Below are 18,279 nucleotides of genomic sequence, written 5' to 3' on the forward strand. Positions count from 1 at the left end.
AAATAGTTTAGTTATATGGAAGTTTAAAGTTTAGTGCACAGATCAGCATATAGTAAGCTGCTCTTTCAACTGTTCCTGCGTAATGCTAGCAAGTGAGGAAATTAAAGTAACGGAAGGGAAACAAAAGAACGGGAATAGAAACGTTATGTCTGTTAGACTGTAATGAAGTGGGGGGGGGTTCTGTATTTTCCAGTGGTTTGCATGCACAGGGGGTGGGACTCAGTGTCCCCAGGTGTTACTGGTTTAACGAAGTGAGGGGAGAGGGAGTTTGTTGTTACAGAAGACCAGAGAGGGAACTCAGGACCCCGGCCGATGGCCTAGAAGATGGAGACTCCAGCAACTGGTGACCCGGCTCAGGAGACACAGCCAGTTCTGGCCAGTGGGAGGACAATGGGCTGCGAAGAGAGGACCAGAGGGGCCAGAGGATGGCTGAGAGGAGACACAGGCCTTCCTGTTTATGACCATGTTTACCTGGAGAGAAGGCAATGGACAAAGGCGGGGGCTTGGGGCCGAGGAATAATCGGAGGCCCATCTGGGAAGCAGAGGGGCTCTGGGCTGGAGAATGAGAGCAGGCAGAGCCCACCTGGCTGCAGGGGGACTGGGATATACTGTGCTGAGGGAGGCCAGGGCTGAGGCCCTGAGAGTTGCCTGTGCTGTGTTCAACTCTCAATAAACCCTCCTGCTTTATGCTGGCTGAGAGTCACTCCGGTCTAGAGAGCAGGGTGGCATCAACCCCTTCTCGGGGGTGAGGAGGCCCAGGGGGTCCAGAGCGCATGGACTCCCTGAGAGGGGCCACAGTGAGAAACAGGTGTGCTCCAGGAGGTGGAGGGGCCTGACCCCAAGAGAGTGGACCCCCCGTGAAGGGCTGTCTCACTGAAAGGGGCACTCCCCACAGACCACATGGGGCCAAGAGTGGGCACGATCTGCGAGTCTGTGACAACGACAAATATACCTTACAGGCTACAACACTTTTCAAAAGAGCTGTTAGGTCACCAAGTAATAAGCAGCTTGTGTTAACCTCGTGGTGTCACAGCACAGGATACTGTGGGATAAGCCTTCTCAGGGATGAATCCTAGAACTCAGAGTTCACAAAAAACACCCACACATTTTCCTGGTACAGGCGTAAAATATTTCAACAGCAGCACATGTGATTTAGCAACTTTTTTTGCAGCAGTGTGTTTGTCAGTTTAAAACTATCTTAAATCATATCCTTAATAAAAGGAACAAACCAAAATAGTAACATGATTTATTGGCCAGTGAATCAAGTTTTATACACTTTACTGACTAAAGGAGATAATGAGACTTTTCCTACTATTGTCTTCAACAAAAGACATGTTCAGTATGATTAGATGTCTTATACTAATGCAAGAAGTATGGGGAATAAACAAGAAAACTAGAAATACTAGTGAATTACAGCGTAATTGGCTTTACAGAGGGTGAAATAATTCACATGACTGGAATATTGGTATAGAAAGGTACAGCTTGTTCAGGAAAGACAGGAAGGGAAAAAGGAGGAGCAGTTGCTTTGTATAATCAAGATGTATACACTTGGTTGAAGTTGATATGAAAGTGAGAGACAGACCTGTTGAAAATCTCTGGGTAAGGATAAATGGAGTGGTTAAAAAAAAAAAGGATACCATGGCAGTGGTCTACTATAGACCACCTAACCAGGAAGAGGTAGATGAGGCTTTTTAAAAAGCCAACAAAACTCACAGGACTTGGATGTCTGGGCTGTGATGGGGACTTCAGCTACCATTGGGAAAATACAGCAAGGCACTGATAAACCACTAAGTTCTTGAAATACACTGGGAGACAATTTCCTATTCTGGAAGGTGGAGAAAGCAAGTAGGCCAGAGGCTGATCTAGATTTGACTCTTACAAATTCTCAACCAGTTCCTCCCTATTTGAAGGTGGAAGGCAGCTTGGGTGAATCTGATCATGAAATGATCAGAATGATCAGTTCATGATTCCAAGGAATAGCGGGGGGGGGGGGGAGAACGACACAGCAGAATAAAGGTCATGGACTTCAAGACAGACTTTGGCAAACTCAGAATTGGTAGGAAAGATCTCATAAGAAGCAAGTCTAAGAAGAGAGAGCAGAAGAGTTGGCAGGATTTTTCTGAGGGGACGGGGGCTGAAGAGTTAAATGCCTTCTTTTCATCTTTCACCAAAAAGGTGAGCACTGGTCGGATGATATAGTGAAAATCAGTATAAATAGGGTAGTATCTAAGGCTAAAATAAGGAAAGAACAAGTTAAGAATTACTTAGACAAGTTAGAGATCTTCAAAATCAGCAGGACCTGACAAAATACATCCTAGATTATTTAAGAAACTGGCTGAAGGGAGCTCTGGGCCATTAGTGAGTATCTTCAAGAACTCCAGGAAGACAGAAGAGATCCCAGAGGGCTGGAAAAGGGCAAATATACTTATCAATAACAAGGGGAGTAAGGACAACCCAATTATAGAGGAGTCAGTTTAACCTCAGTACCCAGAAAGATAATGGAGGAAATAAAGACATCTATGTGTAATCACCTACAGGATAATAAGTAACAGTCCGCATGGATTTGTCAAGAACAAATCATGTCAAACCAACCTACAATCCTCCTTTGACAGAGTAACAGACCTTGTGGATCAGAGTAAGCAGTAGATGAGATATCCCAACTTAAGAAAGGCTTCTGATACAGTCTCACATGATGGTCTCGTAAGCAAGATAAAGAAATATAGTCCAGATGAACCTACTAACAGGTGGCTGCACAATTGGTTGAAAAAAACAAACAAACATTCTGTTTTTACCAGTGGTTCAGTGTCAAGCAGGAAGAGCATATTGAGTAGGGTTCCACAGGGATCTGTGCTGGGTCCGGTTCTAGTCAATATCCTCAAATAATTTAGAGAACAGCACAGAAAGTATACTTAAAGTTTGTGGCCAGTACCAAGCTTGGAGGGTTGCAAGTGCTTTGGAAGGCAGGATTAGGATTCAAGATAATCTAGACAAACTGTAGAAATGGTCTGAAATAAAAAACCAGGATGAAACTCAAAAAAAGGACTAGCGCAGAGCACTACATTTAGGAATGAATAACCAATTGCACAAAATGGGAAGTGACTGCCAAGAAGGGCACTGCAGAAAAGCATCCAGAGGTTATGCAACAAGCTAAATACACGTCAACATTAATATTTTTGCCAAAAAAAAAAAAAGGCATTCTGGGATATATTAACAGGAGTGTGTTCTAAGCAAGACAAGTAGTAATTCTTCCACTCTATTCACCATTGATAAGGCCTGAACTGGAGCCCTATGTGCACTGATGGCTGGGCACCACCACTTTGGGAGAAAATCCAGAGGAGAGCCACAATAATTAAAGATCTAGAAAACATGAACTACAAGAAAAGATGGAAAAACTGGGTTTGTTTAGTCTAGAGATGAGAAGACTGAGGGGCACATGATAGTATTCAAGTAGGTAAAAAGTTGTTATTGAGAGGTGATAAATTTTTCAGTGGCTAAGGAGAACACAGGAGAAGTAATAATGGGCTTAAATAGCAACAAGGGAGATTTAGGTTAGAAAATAGGAAAAAGTTTAACTGTAAGGCTAGTTTAGCACTGGAAAAGATTCCACAGCCTCCGTAATTGCCATCACTGGAGCTTTTTAAGAGCAAGTTAGACAAACACAGGCCAGGGATGGTCTCAACAATATTGAGTCCTGCCTCAGCACAGGGGACCAGAAAAGATGACCTACTGAAGTCCCTTTGGGTCCTACATTTCTATTATTTGAACAAGCCTTTTTGGTTTATAAGCACTGGGGGAGGAGGGGAAGAGACAGACAGACAGACACACACACTCAAGTGCATAGATTTCAACCCAGTTTCCTTCTTTCAGCAGGGTATCACAAGAGTTGACCTGTGCAGACTGCAGTACTTAAGGTCCTTCTAAACAGGAAATACATTAATAGGACAAGAATACAGAAGCCGTTTGACAGCAGCACTGCTAACTTCCAGCTATACAAAACCTCTGCAACAGGGCTGTCATTGTGCAGTGCAGTTTCCAGTTTATATTCGGCGTTTATCAAAATGGAGTCTTTCCAGCACTAGGCAAGACAATGAGTGATTAATTCATATGATCAAAGCAGTGTTAAATTGTGTTCCTGGCAGTCTCTCTCTCTCTCATATTATATATACACACATATATACACACATATTTTTACAATCCGAACCAGAGGTATTTTGGAGTTTAAGCCCCAATTGTTTATTTACACTCTTGGGCCCTAACACACTTGCATTTAAAGAGAACGTAGTTTGAGAGACACAAAGCTGAGCACTAGTGAGCTTTTAAATCAGATTCTAGGACATGAAACCAGAATGTTTGAAGCAGTTCTCCCATCACATTCATTTTGAAATGAAGGCTTAATTTGCACAATATAATGACCGGTCTTAAAACAAGAGAGAGAGATGTTTAATGTTACAGCTTAGGTTGTCTGTATAATCCCTCACTTTGGTCTTGCACTTGCCTTGGAAATCAGCAATTGTAAGGTCATTTGCAAGGGAAATGGCCAGTGGGGCATGGCTAACTTCAGAATCTACTGCAGAAGGAGGTGATAAGGCAGGGGTCGGCAATTTACGGCACATGTGCCAAAGGCAGCACAGAAGCAGATCTTTGATGGCATGTGGGGCGGGCTGAGCCACTCAGCTCGCCACCACTCTGGAGTTTCCCACTGCTGGCCCCTTACCAGCCGGGGTCCCACCATCCGTTGGTCCCACTCACTCGCTGCTGGCCTGGGGGAAGGCTAGCGGCGGGCTGAGACCTCAGCTGGCAAGGAGCCAACTGCCAAAATCCCAGAGTGGTGGTGGGATAAGCTGCTGAGCTCCTGCCAGCCGGGATCCTGCTGCCTGTCCCACTCAGCACCAGCTGCTGGCCTGGGGGATGGAACCCCAGGGCTGGCAGTGGGCCAAGACCCCAGGTGGCAGGAACCCGGGGTGGAAACCCCAGAGCGATGGCAGGCTGAGCTGCTCAGCCTGCCACCGCTCTGGGGTTCCTGCTGCTGGCCCCTTGCCAGCCAGGGTCCCCCCTGCCACAGCCCCACTCAGCACTCTAGTAAGAGTTTACCTAGCGAAGCCACTTGTTTATTATAGACCATTTTCTTTAGCTGGGCATGGCACATAGACAATTCTCTACCAAAAGCTAAATTTCTTTTTGGTTATTTTAAAGACAAGTTCTCCAAGCCTTTACTGTATTAAAATGTATAGGCTGAGTACCCCACGTAAAGCTCAGCTATAATGCATTTGTTCCCCCCAAAACAGCCTGCTCCATATCCAAGACAGACTTCTTGCAACATGTCACAAACTCATTCCCTACCACAGTGTTTCTCAAACTTGGGAGGCTGCTTGTGTAGGGAAAGCCCCTGGCAGGCCGAGCTGGTTTGTTTACCTCCTGCATCCACAGGTCCAGCCGATTATAGCTCCCACTGGCCACGGTTCGCTGCTCCAGGCCAATGGGAGCTGCTGGAAGCACTTACTAGTTTGAATTTTTTTTGGGGGGGGGGGAAGCTGGGAGTCAGGGGAGTAAACCCTCTGACCACACTGCAAATAACCCCACCTCTAGCCCAGGACTCCCACACTCTTATCTGGGGAGGATGTCTCTGACCTGGCTGGAGCTGCTCCGGCAGGCTGGGCAGCACAGCCACAGCCTGCTCCGGCAGCCCAGACCAGGTGGCACAGCCACAGCATGTTCTAGTGGGCTGGGCTGGGCGGCGTGGCTGCAGTGTGGCACCGGTGCCCGGACGGCACGGCCACAGCCTGCTCTGGGGGGTGGGGCCAAGAGGTGCAGCTGCTTCAGAGGCTGGGGGAGAGCAATGTGGCCAGAAGTGGAGACACCTTAGCCCCACCTCTTCCCTTCTGTCTCTGCTGCCTCTTTGCTCCCTCTGTTGGAGGGAGGGGCTGTGTCCCACCTCTCCCTCTCTATACCCATTCATAAGCCGACCCTCATCTCTAGTGCTTCCTTTTTTTTTTTTTTAACCAAAAAATCTGGCTTATGAACGAGTATATACGGTAAGTGTTTTTCCTGGTCTAGCTTATTTTGTTCAGGGAACTGGTATAAGCTATATTGGCAAAAGCACAATTTTGCTCATAGGAGCTGACTCTATGCTAGGAACGTTTGCTGGTATAGCTAATAAAAGCTGGCTGGTATAGATTAGGTCTTTCTGTGTTGACTTCTTTTCCATTGCAATGGGTTCAATTGGTGGCAAAGCAAGTAATCATCTCACCATTATAGGGAATGTAACAATATAGCAAAGTTGCTGCTACAACTGGACACAATGGGATCAAGCAAAAACCAAACACCAATACTTTCCTCAAACCAGAATTAGCTAGAGATTAACAAAATCGTTGTAAACTCAAAATACCTCAAAGAAACTACAGATTATACACATTTCACACACCTCTTTGCCCTGAAACTTGCTGAGAAACAACTAAAGGACAGGTGTTTTCTGAAAGAAACCCATAACTACTCTAAACATTAGTTGTTTTTTTTTTTTAAATTTAAGCTCATATTTCCTCATAAGAGGGATGATGCTTTGCACTAGATGAAGAAACATCTCTTCAAAAAGTGTAGGCCCCAGAATTTTCAGATTATGTTCCTATTCTATATAGATTATACCACGCTTGTGATCATAACATCTGGACACTTTCAAGTAGTGCATTAAGCAACATGACTAACAATTGTCACCTGTTTGTTCTGCCATCCTCTCTGAAACGAAAGCGTAAGATTCTGAAATCAGAGTTCCAAGAGCCAAGGCCCTAGGTACTCACCTATACCTTAGTGATAAAATATAGCTGAATGTCAGAGGAGGAGCCAAGCCTGATGAACATAGCAGAGCACACAACAGTATTTTGAACAGCTGCGTGATCTACTGAGATTCTCATCTCCTGGTGCATCAGGTAGGAACAGCTTGTTTTAGAGGTGGAGCTTGGTTGTAACCACCACTGCTACGGTGACCCACCCTCTTCCTATTTGGGCTCTGAAACGGATAGTCCAGTTACCAGAAATCAAAACTGCAATATCAAAACACTCAAGATTGTAATGTGCTGAGGAATCTTTCCTGTTAATGACTATTTGAAATGTCTAAGTCAGCATCACTGTTTTATATATTCATTCCCCTCATGAGCATTTGACATAATAAATACAAGAAACAGGATTTACAATTTAGGTAGTTGTTGCAGTGCTGCTTTTTGGCATTAGGTCAACTATGAAGCCAGCTTATGTTTTCTTTCCAGAACTTGATGAAACAACATATCTTACTTTGGACAAAGTAGATAAAACTGGAGTATCATCTTGTAACCTCTATTTAAGACTGATGACATGTTTGTAGTGATTCATTTCACACACACACACACACACACACACACACACACACACACAGGTTCACAAGGTGAGTCTAGCTGGCATCTACTTGATACATAAGAAAAGATTAGCATAAATTTTCCTGTAGCTAACAGGTTTGGGAAAATATGTACACCATATCGATCCTTGAACATTTTCACTAGCAAAAAAGAATCCAGGATTTACTTGCAGAATGGCAGGCACTCTCACAACTTACTCTTGTGTCTCTACAAAGTCTAACAGAATACTCAAACTAGTGACAGTGCAATGTCATTTTGGCCTGACCCATGCTAAAAGGGTCTTATGGAGGAAATGGGCCAGGACTCTTGAGATTTGGGTTCAGTTATGCCTCAAATTTCCTGAGCGACTTTGGGCAAGTCATTTAGTCCGTGCCTCAGTTTCACCATCTGTAAAAAGTGGCAATGGTAGCACATCCCTTCCTCAGAGAGATACTGTGAAAATACATTAAACACTGAGGCACTCACATACTACAGTAATGGGGGTCATAAGTATCTCAGACACGTCTCAGAAGCAGCCTGCCTGCCAGCCATCTTGTTCTTGAAGACATGCCTAGGAATAACTAAATGGAGCCCATTATGAATGCAAAGGAAATATTCCCTTTCCTTTCTTTTGATCTAACACAAAGCAGCCAAGTACAGTTTGTCAATGTCTGTACTTCCCAATTCTTGTTTTGTACTGGCAATGAAATCATGAAGGTAAGACATCAGTGGAAAGTCCACTAGCTGACACCACTTCCCACCTCTTGCTGAGAGGAAGAAAAGCAATGGGTCCGTATAGGTGGAGGATACTAAAAACCTGTGCACTTGAACACCTACAAAGTATTAATTCTTTAAAGCAATTTCCCCGTTTGCTTCCCCTCAAATCTATCAAATTTCAAGCCCGACACCTACATTTTTTCTTCAAATCCAGAGATGCCATTGTGACATTATCTAATAAAATATGATCACATAGATCATTGTTGCTACCACTGTTACACAACTGCAACAAATCTTGTACAAAGTATGCCAAGTAAGGTGTCTATGGAAAGGTTATGATTTGCTGAATGTGATTTTGCTGTTTGTATGCATGTATCATTTTTGTATTTAAAGTTATGAGTACTGGCTCTATACCTGGATTTCAAATGTTTGCCCCTGTGGTAGCACCCACAAAAAGTGGGTAACCTGCACATCTTGAAGGGACTATTCAAGTTAAGAGTTCTTTAAATGGATTTAACTTACAATAGAAGATGCCTATCAACACTTAATGGACTTTCCTGCTGTGACAAAGCAAAATCATGCATGGACATGCAACTTGCCCATGTGACTCCAAAAACCATCTTGCTACCTGTAATTTTCCACTAGCTGTGCTGAGGGCTTTGTTTGAAACAATGGATTTCCCTCCACATGGCAAAAGCTATAAAAGGCCCTAGAAACATCTCCGTTTTGACTCTTTACTGCTCAAACCTCTGGACTATGAACTTATACTAATGGGAGCATTATAACCAAAGGATTGAGGACCTTCCAATGATTTGGAAGCAACCAGAGACTTGACTTAAGCCAGCAATTTATTCTATCACTGCTACAAGCCTGATCCAAGAACTTTGCAATTGTTGTATGTATTTGATTCCTTTAACCAATTTTAACTCTCACCTTTCTTTTTATAAATAAACCTTTCAATTGTAGATACTAAAGGATTGACAACAGTAAGTTTATTGGGCAAGATCTGAGTTATACATTAACCTGGGTATGTGGCTGGTCCTTTGGGATCAGAAGAACCTTTTGTTTGATGAAACTGGTTTTAAATAACCACTCATCTTTAAGTCTGGTGTTTGGGTGTTGAATCCAGGACTGGAATGCCTAAGGAGACTGCTTTTCTGACTTCTTGTTAGACAATGTGGTGAAACAGAAGTTTACTTTTGTTGCCGGTTTGATATATCTTATGGAAGAACCACCACCAGTTTTGGAGTGTGTCTGCCTGAGGGGGTCATTCAGGGATCTGGGGCAAAAATCTGTCTGGGGATTGGTCCTGCTTTGAGCAGGGTGTTGGACTAGATGACCTCCTGAGGTCCCTTCCAAACTTGATATTCTAGGATTTTATTTCTCAGCAATTTGTCCTGAATTTCATATTCTCAGTTGTGACCCACAAAGGCACTGTTACAGACATCTACCTCTAGTTTTCCCACTACTACCTTTGAAGCAAACAAAGGTGCTACTAAAGCAGCACTTCTCAAAACTATGGCCCAAGGAGCTGCTTCTATGAAGACTGGATTATTTATCCAGTCTTGATGCAGTGAAACTTCACAAACCTCAGCAATTTGCAGTGTTGGTCCCAGGATATTGAGAGACAATGTGAGTGCAATAAAATCCGCTTGGACCGACTTCTGTTGGTGAAAGCTTACACGCAGAGTTATTCTTCAGGTTAAAGCTGGTCTCTTTATCCAATAGAAGGTGGTCCAACAGAAGACATTACCTCAACCACTTGTCTCATTGAATGTCAAGTCAGAACTCTGGGTTTCCAACAGCTTTGGTCAGCTAAACACAAAGACAAAACTTCTGCATCTTGTTCAGCAATTACATTCTTTGGTTCGAGGGTTTTATTCTTGTAAACACGGACCAATTTTGGAAACACCAAAACTAGAAAGGAAGCAAACAGAGAAACCTAGAGAGATTAAAGCCAAGAAGGGTGAGGGCTGCAAATAAAAAAAGAGTGTATGAATGAATGCACCCACGTATTCACATCCTCTATATCAGTGGTCCCCAACCCTTTCCATCTGGTGGAAGCCGGATGACGAGCCACCGAGGACCATGGCCGGCAGATGACCATCCACCAAAATGCCACCAAGAAGCAGCACCGTCAATAGGCGTCACCGCCAAAATGCTACTGAAAATCAGCGGCATTTCGGCGGCGATGCCTCTAGCCAAGTGTGCATTCACCTAGCAAGTGGCGATTCTTAGGCAAGGGCGGGGGGGGAGGGGGGCAGGAACAAACAGATTTGCATCTTAGCAAACAGCATCAAGGAACTTCTTTCACCAGACTCCTCGTCTCTGCCCCCACAGTGGAAATGAACTTTATCTATGGGTAAACCTTAGGGAAATGCTTTTCAGAAAGGTGACCAAGCTATGAAAGTGAGGGGCAAACACACCAAGTTCTCTCCTTATCCATCTCTTTCTCTGTCACCTAAGACAACACAAAGAAACAGCATTTGGACTTCAGAGGCAGATCTTGACCTGAAATTGAGTCAGCCCTGTTCCTGGGAGCATGTGTTAAGAATTCCACCTTGAACCAAGCCTCATCTGTTAAGTTTTAATACTAGGAAGTATTTTAACTTTATTTCTCTTGTAACCATTTCTCACTTTACTGGCTTATATTTGTACTCTCTTAAAACCCATCTCCCTTATAGCTAAAACAAACATGTTTTATTCTTTAAATTAAAACTAAACTGGTGCTGAATTATTTGGTAACTCCATTTAAGATACCAGACTGCTGTATATTGGTTCCCTTAGACAGGCAATGGACCTACTATCTCTAGATTGTCCAGGAGAGGGCTGGACAGTGCTGAACACATTTTAGGGGAGAATCTGGGACTGCGAGAGTGTTGGGGTCACCCTACAAGTGGCAACCAACCCTGCTGAAAGCCAGAATGTGGCTGGTGTTTGCTGACAGGTTGCTGGGGTCAGAGTTGCTGGACCAGGGCTATGGGTATGCACAGACACTCTGTGCCCCCTACCTGCAGGCAGGCTGTCTGTTAGCAACCCAGGTGGGAGCTACAGCAGGAAAGCATTGTAAGCACCCAAAATTGCAGGGCAGGGGTGACAGCACACCAGAATGTCAAAGTGTGGCATTAACAAACAAACAAATTCCGACATGCCAAGACATGGAAACAAAACAGACAAGATGCAGGGAAACAGGGATATAAAGTAACCAAACTCATTCCATGAACATTTATCTTTATCTTGCTTCACTATTCTAGGACATTTATGTAGACCAAAACTATGGTCACCATGGAGATGCAGAACCAAGACTGGGATGAAATGTGGCCAAAAAGCAAACAAAAAAAACCACATGCGCACACACCCTTGAAATAATCTAAAACATGAAGAGGTCTGAATACCGCTGATCTAGAGCTATGTTTTGTTATCCTTATTGTCTTAAATACAGTCTAAGTGTTAGTCTTTAAATTCATCTTTGAGACTCTTTATTGGATAAATAACTTCACCTTTAAGTCTATTGGGCTTTAGACAATACAGCACCCCTCCGCCTCCCACCACAAATGTGATTACGGTCAACATATTATTGTCGAAAATCCACACTGCCGAGCAACACAGTTAAAACCAACCTAACCCCCCGCGTAGATTACATTAGGTCAACGGGAGAATTCTCCCATTGATCTAGCTACCAACTCTTGGGGAGTGGAGTACCTATACCAACATTAGAATCCCTTCTGTCGGCATGGGGAACAAGGTAGGTGAGATAATATCTTATTGACCAATTTCTGTTGGAGAGAGAAACAAACTTACAGAGCTCTTCTTCAGGTCTGCGAAAGCTAAATGTAGACCTGAAGAAGAGCTCTGTAAGCTTGTTCCCCTCTCCAACAGAAGTTGGTCCAATACAAAATTACCACCTCACCCCACCTGTCTCTCTACTGTCCCGGGACCGGCATGGCTACAACTAGTGTGTGTGTGTGTGTGTGTGTGTGTGTGTGTGTGTGTGTGCGCGCGCGCATATATGTGTGCGCACGCACACACACTAAATATTTTAGCCACTGTGAGAAACTTCAAGATAGTGTGCAGTGACATTAAAACAGGAGTACAGAAAAACAGTTTGAAAACACTCATTTAGCAATTGTTTCTGAAACCAATTAGTTTAGTTTTGCTGCACAACTTTTAATTCTTATTTTGGTGCCTCTGGAAGTACATTTTCCCTAGTGTACTAGCACCTCTTTTGCGTCCCAAATGTCATTACTTCTTAGTTCTGAAGGAAGCCATTTCCACTTTAAGTTTACTACTACACCACTAATTACGAAGTCTGTGATGCAGTCACAGCCGCAAACAGGCAGGTACTTTGGAAGTCAAGAAGAAAACACACCATGGAATCATACTCTTAAAGGTCACTCTGTTCCAAATCACAAAAAAAAAAAAAAAAATTCTTTAAAAGTTTAGAGATTTCTATATTTATTAGAAGGCAAAACTTTAGTGACAATAGAGAGCCTAAAATTAGCTGAAGTTGCTTAATGCACTTATTTATAATAAAGTAATATTTAAAATAGTTCTTACCTTGCAACATGCATCTATATGCAGATTCAGATATTGCATAAATGTGTGGTGGCATTTCATGACGTTTCTTCCCTCTGTACATCTCAATGATATTTTCCGAATAAATTGGGAGGTTCTTGTAGGGATTTATGACTACGCAGAACAGTCCAGAATAAGTCTAAAAAAAACCCACAACAGCAGCAGTTTGGTTAGCTATTTTATCTTACATTTATACATGCACTATTAAATGAAGCCACAGAGGCCAGGAAAGCTTCATTCTTCCCAAATTATGGACCATTTCTGTGCTAGTCTTGAACATTAGTGACTTCAATAAAACCAACACCTCAAACTATTTAGTTCAAAAATATTGTTTGGTACTTTGGGACATCTAATAACTAAGCTCTTTTGGATACAAGTTATGATAGAAGTGAAGTCTTGAGCATTTGATTCCTCCTCATTCCCCAAAGGCAGATTTGAATTTTCTCTCTTTGCAAACGAAAAACTGCAGTATTACACTAGTACATAAAAACCACAAAGTGACTGTTTTCCATTTTCACTAAACTTGGACACAAATTGCATCAAAGGTAGAAAGCAGATTAGATTTAAAATTTTACTCTGATAAAAATGTGCTTTTAAAAAAAAAAAAAAAAAAACAAGTGTTTTGGATCACACTTGCAAAACTTACGAAAATGTAGCCGTTCAGGTTCAGAGTCTACTCACTCAGTTAAGGAAGAAATTGTGAATTAGCTGCTGATTTCTACAAGATGATCTAGTAATAAATACTGAACAGCTGGGTTGCTCCTCCTGGTGTAGAAAGCAAAGAGCATCCCCCTTTAAGGCTTTCCTCCAGGCCACATCTCTAGGTAACTGCTTTCAAAACTGCATCAAGCTAAGTAAAAATTAATCAATAGTTCCATAATAACAAGGGCCAGCTACAGGACCTCTTCCTTCAAAAAACAAAAATAGGAAAGTTAGTTACTAAACATCCCAGAACAGAAGTCTCACACTCATTTGGTGCAGAGAGCTAGATTCATTGTTTCATTATGGTCTGTGGGAAGAGGATCCATGTTCAGGACTCCACAGATTCCTCAGCTGATATTGGTGGGAGGTTTGCAAAGAGAAAACAGGCTTTATGTAATAACTAAAGTATATATTATCCAGTCCTCTACTGTAATTCTCCATTGCTCAGTGACAAAAACCTGCTCCCCACAAGTCACCACTACTTCTGTTTCTGCTCTCTTTTCCCCAGAATCCTGTTTCTTTTCCTATGATTGACTGTCTTCTGTTCACCCTTCTACATTTCCTTCCCACCAACACCACTCAATTCTCATCTCCCTGAGGGCTTAACTCTCACATCCTCTCACATAACATGCACTAGAATGTTCAGCAATTCAGTAGTTAATTTTGACCGTGAAGTGTCAACACTGAGTTTTAGAGCTGATGCTCCAATGAGATTAATAGGGAGCTGAACAGTTCAGAACCATTACAGTGAATGTAACAGGTTATCTGCAAACATAGGGAAAGAGTCTGTTTACACCTGCATGGAAGGGTTTTTTGCATTGCAACCATGAGGAAACAGAATTTTTTTTTTAAAGCAGCAAAAGCTGCATCTCTAAGGAACCCGAATGTGTCATGAAGGTCACAAATTCATCAACTGGGCCATATGCTCGACACCCCTCTCGAGGACAGGATGTTTGAAAGGCAAGACAAATTTCTCTCGCCTATAAGAATACATCTGGCCTTGAATTCATTAACTAATAATAAAGGTATCATAAATGGAAAGGAGAGGGGGAAAAATGGAACAGGAAGTCAGTCTTTCCCTTTGCCTACTAGGAGAGATTGAGCAAAAATTAGTGATCTGCTACAGCAAAGTGCAGCCTCCAGGCAAAGGTTAAACTCCCTGAAAACAACCTTGTAATGCCCAGAAAAAGTGTGTTAAAAAGTTTATCCATGATTTTCTCTGCAGAGTCTGTCTCAGCTCAAGTAGTAGCTATTAAATTCAGCTTAGTTCTCTTATTCCAGAGACAGCGTTCACCACAAAGACTTGCATATTCTATAGGTACTGCTTTTGATATAAATATGTGACTGATTCAACAGCTGTTCATATAATACTTGGTTTTCCCCCCACTCACTCAATACACTAAGGTGGGGGGGAAGGGTTTCTTGCAGGCCTCAAGAAATGGAGAACAGATGCTCAAATGGAAAGTATTCCCAAGCGCAGTGGTTCTCAACCTTTCCAGACTACTGTATCCCTTTCAGAAGTCTGACTTGTCTTAGAACCTCCATGTTTCACCTCATTTTAAAAGACTACTTGCTTACAAAATCAGACAAAAATACAGAGTCATAGCACCCCTACTGAAAAATTGCTTACTTTCTCATTTTGTCTGTATGAAATTTTAGTTTGTACTGACTTCACTAGTACTTTTTATGTAGACTTTTGCAAAACTAGGAAAATATCTAGATGAGTCTATGTACCCCCGAAAGACCTCTGTGAACCCCCAGGGGTATGTGTACCCCTGGTTGAGAACCACTGCCCTAGCATTTCAGAGTGGTAGCCGTGTTAGTCTGTATCAGCAAAAACAACGAGGCGTACTTGTGGCACCTTAGAGACTAACAAGTGTATTTGGGCATAAGCTTTAGTCTCTAAGTACGCCTCGTTTTTGCCCTAGCATTAAGACCTTCAGGATGAAGGTTTAAGGTCATTAATAAAGCCATTCAGGGAGCTCTTCATAAGACAATGAAGAAAACATGCTGGAATTTTCAAGTCTATACCCTTGATTTTCTGCAGGGACGCAGCACAATTCTTTCTGCTTCCAAGAGGAATCCTGTTAAGCAGGCAATCCACCTTCTCAATTAAGTAAAGGCACATTTCAGCATTAAAGTAAAGAAATAGGGTAGCCCAGAGGTACAGATTTCTTTACAAAAGTAGTATCTGAAGTCTTGTCTTTGGTCGTAACCCCCATACAACATTCATGCCAGTACTTGAACCTGGTCTTGATAGTAGGCTCTTTTGTAAATGGTGAGCACTCAAATAGGACCTTGTCTGAGTAACTTAGGGTATGGCTACACTTGAAACTTCAAAGTGCGAGTGTGGTCGCAGCACCAGCACTGGGAGAGAGCTCTCCCAACACTGCACGTACTCCACATCCTCATGGGGTTTAGCTTGCAGCGCTGGGAGCCGCACTCCCAGCGCTGCAGCACTATTTACACTAGCGCTTTACAGCGCTGTATCTTGCAGCACTCGGGGGGTGTTTTTTTTCACACCCCTGAGCGAGAAAGTTGCAGCGCTGTAAAGCAACAGTGTAGCCAAGGCCCTACATGAAAAGCAGTTAATTAGAAGGAAGCTGGATCTGTGTTTCTAGAAGGACCTTGGACAGCAGATCCGATCTATTCTGCCTGCCTCAGATAACCTACAGCAGGGGTCGGCAACCAATGACTGACCACTGCGCTTGGGAATACTTTCCATTTGAGCATCTGTTCTCCATTTCTTGAGGCCTGCAAGAAACCCTTCCCCCCCACCTTAGTGTATTGAGTGAGTGGAGGGGAAAAACCAAGTATTATATGAACAGCTGTTGAATCAGTCACATATTTATATCAAAAGCAACCTATGGTACATAGACTCATCTAGATATTTGCCTAGTTTTGCAAAAGTCTACATAAAAAGTACTAGTGAAGGTAGCACGCAAGCTGATTTTTAATGGCATGCTCCTGCCTGCCGGGGTCCCACTCAGTCCACTGCCAAACCCCTTGCACCAAATGGGAGCTGCCCAGGTAAGCGCTCCACACCCAAACCTCCTGCCCCAACCCTGAGACCCCTCCCTCATTCTAGCGCCTGGCCAGACCCTGCACCCCAACCTGCTCCATCACCCCCTGCCCTGTGCTCACTGCACCCTCACCCTCAGCTCTGTGCAGAGAGAGAGAGAGAGAGAGAGGGGAAGAGAATGGGCCAGAACCAGGGAGAAGGTAGGTACCCACTCTATGTGGGCAGGACCAGGACCCCAGGCCAGCAGCAGGCTGAGCGGGGCCTGGGACCTCCAACTGGCAAGGGGCCGGCAGTCAGATCCCTAGACTAGCAGAGGGCTGAGCAGGGCTGGCAGCCGGGACCCTGGCTGGCAGGAGCCAGAGAATGGAACCCCAGACCAGCAGTGGGCTGAGCAGCTCAGCCTGCTGCAGGCCCCGCTCACCCCGCTGCCGGCCTAGGTGAACGGAACCCCAGGCCAGGAACAGGCTGAGCAGGCCGGCAGCTTAAGATCAGCATTTTAATTTAAATTTTAAATTAAGCTTCTCAAACATTTTGAAAACCTTGTTTACTTTACCTACAACAGTAGTTTAGTTATATTATATATAGACTTATAGAGAGAAACCTAAACAACGTTAAAATGCATTACCAGCACGCGAAACCTTAATTTAAAGTGAATAAATGAAGACTCGGCACACCACTTCTGAAAAGGTTGCTGTCCCCTGACCTACAGCAATGTTACTTGCTAGTGCTACAGATGCATACATTTTAAGTCTTATTACAGGTCTTTGACTGCTCTGCATGTTCCTAGGAAGGGAACAAATGGTAAGAACGGCACATTGAAAACTGCTCCAGCCCGGTCTAACACAGGGCCTCTGCTTCATAGCCCCTTCAACCGGAAGGGTTTCGTTAACCATTGGCCCTGCTTAAAAACCTAGACTAGACTGACCTCATGATCACCTGGATAGGGTCTCTAAAACTTAACTGTTTGAGGCTCCACTCTCACAGGGCGACTGCAGTCTTCTTCATTCAACACAAAAAACAGGACTTTTTGCATAATTATAACCCTTGAAAGTGTTTTCTTAGATTTATCTGGTTAATTACAGGGCTTGCTGGACCTCTAACCCATTCTCTGACGTGGCTCTAAGGCAGAGATTCTCAAACTGGGGGTCAGGACCCCAAGGGGGTCACAAGGTTATTACATGGGGGGATTGCAAGCTGTCAGCCTCCACCCCAATCCCTGCTTTGCCTCCAACATTTATAATAGTGTTAAATATATTTAAATGTGTTTTTAGTTTATAAAGGGGGGGGTTGCATTCAGAGGCTTGCTATGTGAATGGGGGCACCAGTACAAAAGTTGTCTACCTCCCTGGGGTGGAATCACACAACTCTTTCACTCAAGACCAGATCCTGGACTACTGCACTCCGTATACTTAGTGATTTCTCAGCAGGGCAGACTAGGTTAGGTACCTGCAATTCTTCCTTTTGGGTGCTATAACAAGCAGTAATTAGTAAGGCTGTGATTTAGTCATGGAAGTCACGGAATCTGACTGCCAAAAACCTCTGTGACTTCAGTCAGCTGGGAGCTGCAGAATCCCCTGCCACCTACAGAGTCAGGGAGCTGCTGGGGCTCCTGGCCACCGTGTGCAACAAGAGGGAGTCCCACAGCTCCCCACCACCACTCCTGGCTGCGGGGGACTCCTGGCAGCTCCTAGCTGCCAGCGAAGGGGTACCCTAGAGCTCCCAGCCCTTCTCCCCCTCTCCCCAGTCTACCCATTTTGTCATGGGTATTTTTAGTAAGAGTCAAGGACAGGTCATGGGCTTCTGTGAATTTTTCATTATTGCTCATGACCTGTGACTTTTACTAAAAATATCCGTGACAAACAGAGCCTTAGTAATTAGTGACCAGACAGCCTTCTCCAAATA

The 18,279-nt window shown here is 43.7% G+C and overlaps 1 protein-coding gene across 4 annotated transcripts in view; it reads right to left on the minus strand.

Moving 5' to 3' along the window:
- The window catches only part of MYH10 (myosin heavy chain 10), a 148,454-nt gene that overhangs the window by 112,895 nt on the left and 17,280 nt on the right, over window positions 1-18,279 (minus strand). For all 4 annotated transcript variants that reach the window (XM_050919218.1, XM_050919217.1, XM_050919216.1 and 1 more), the window contains exon 3: window positions 12,636-12,792. In XM_050919218.1, coding sequence (XP_050775175.1) covers window positions 12,636-12,792 — 157 coding nt within the window. The remainder of the gene's footprint in view (window positions 1-12,635; window positions 12,793-18,279) is intronic.

The sequence above is a fragment of the Gopherus flavomarginatus genome, chromosome 12 (assembly GCF_025201925.1).
Source record: "Gopherus flavomarginatus isolate rGopFla2 chromosome 12, rGopFla2.mat.asm, whole genome shotgun sequence".
Taxonomy (NCBI): Eukaryota; Metazoa; Chordata; order Testudines; family Testudinidae; genus Gopherus; species Gopherus flavomarginatus.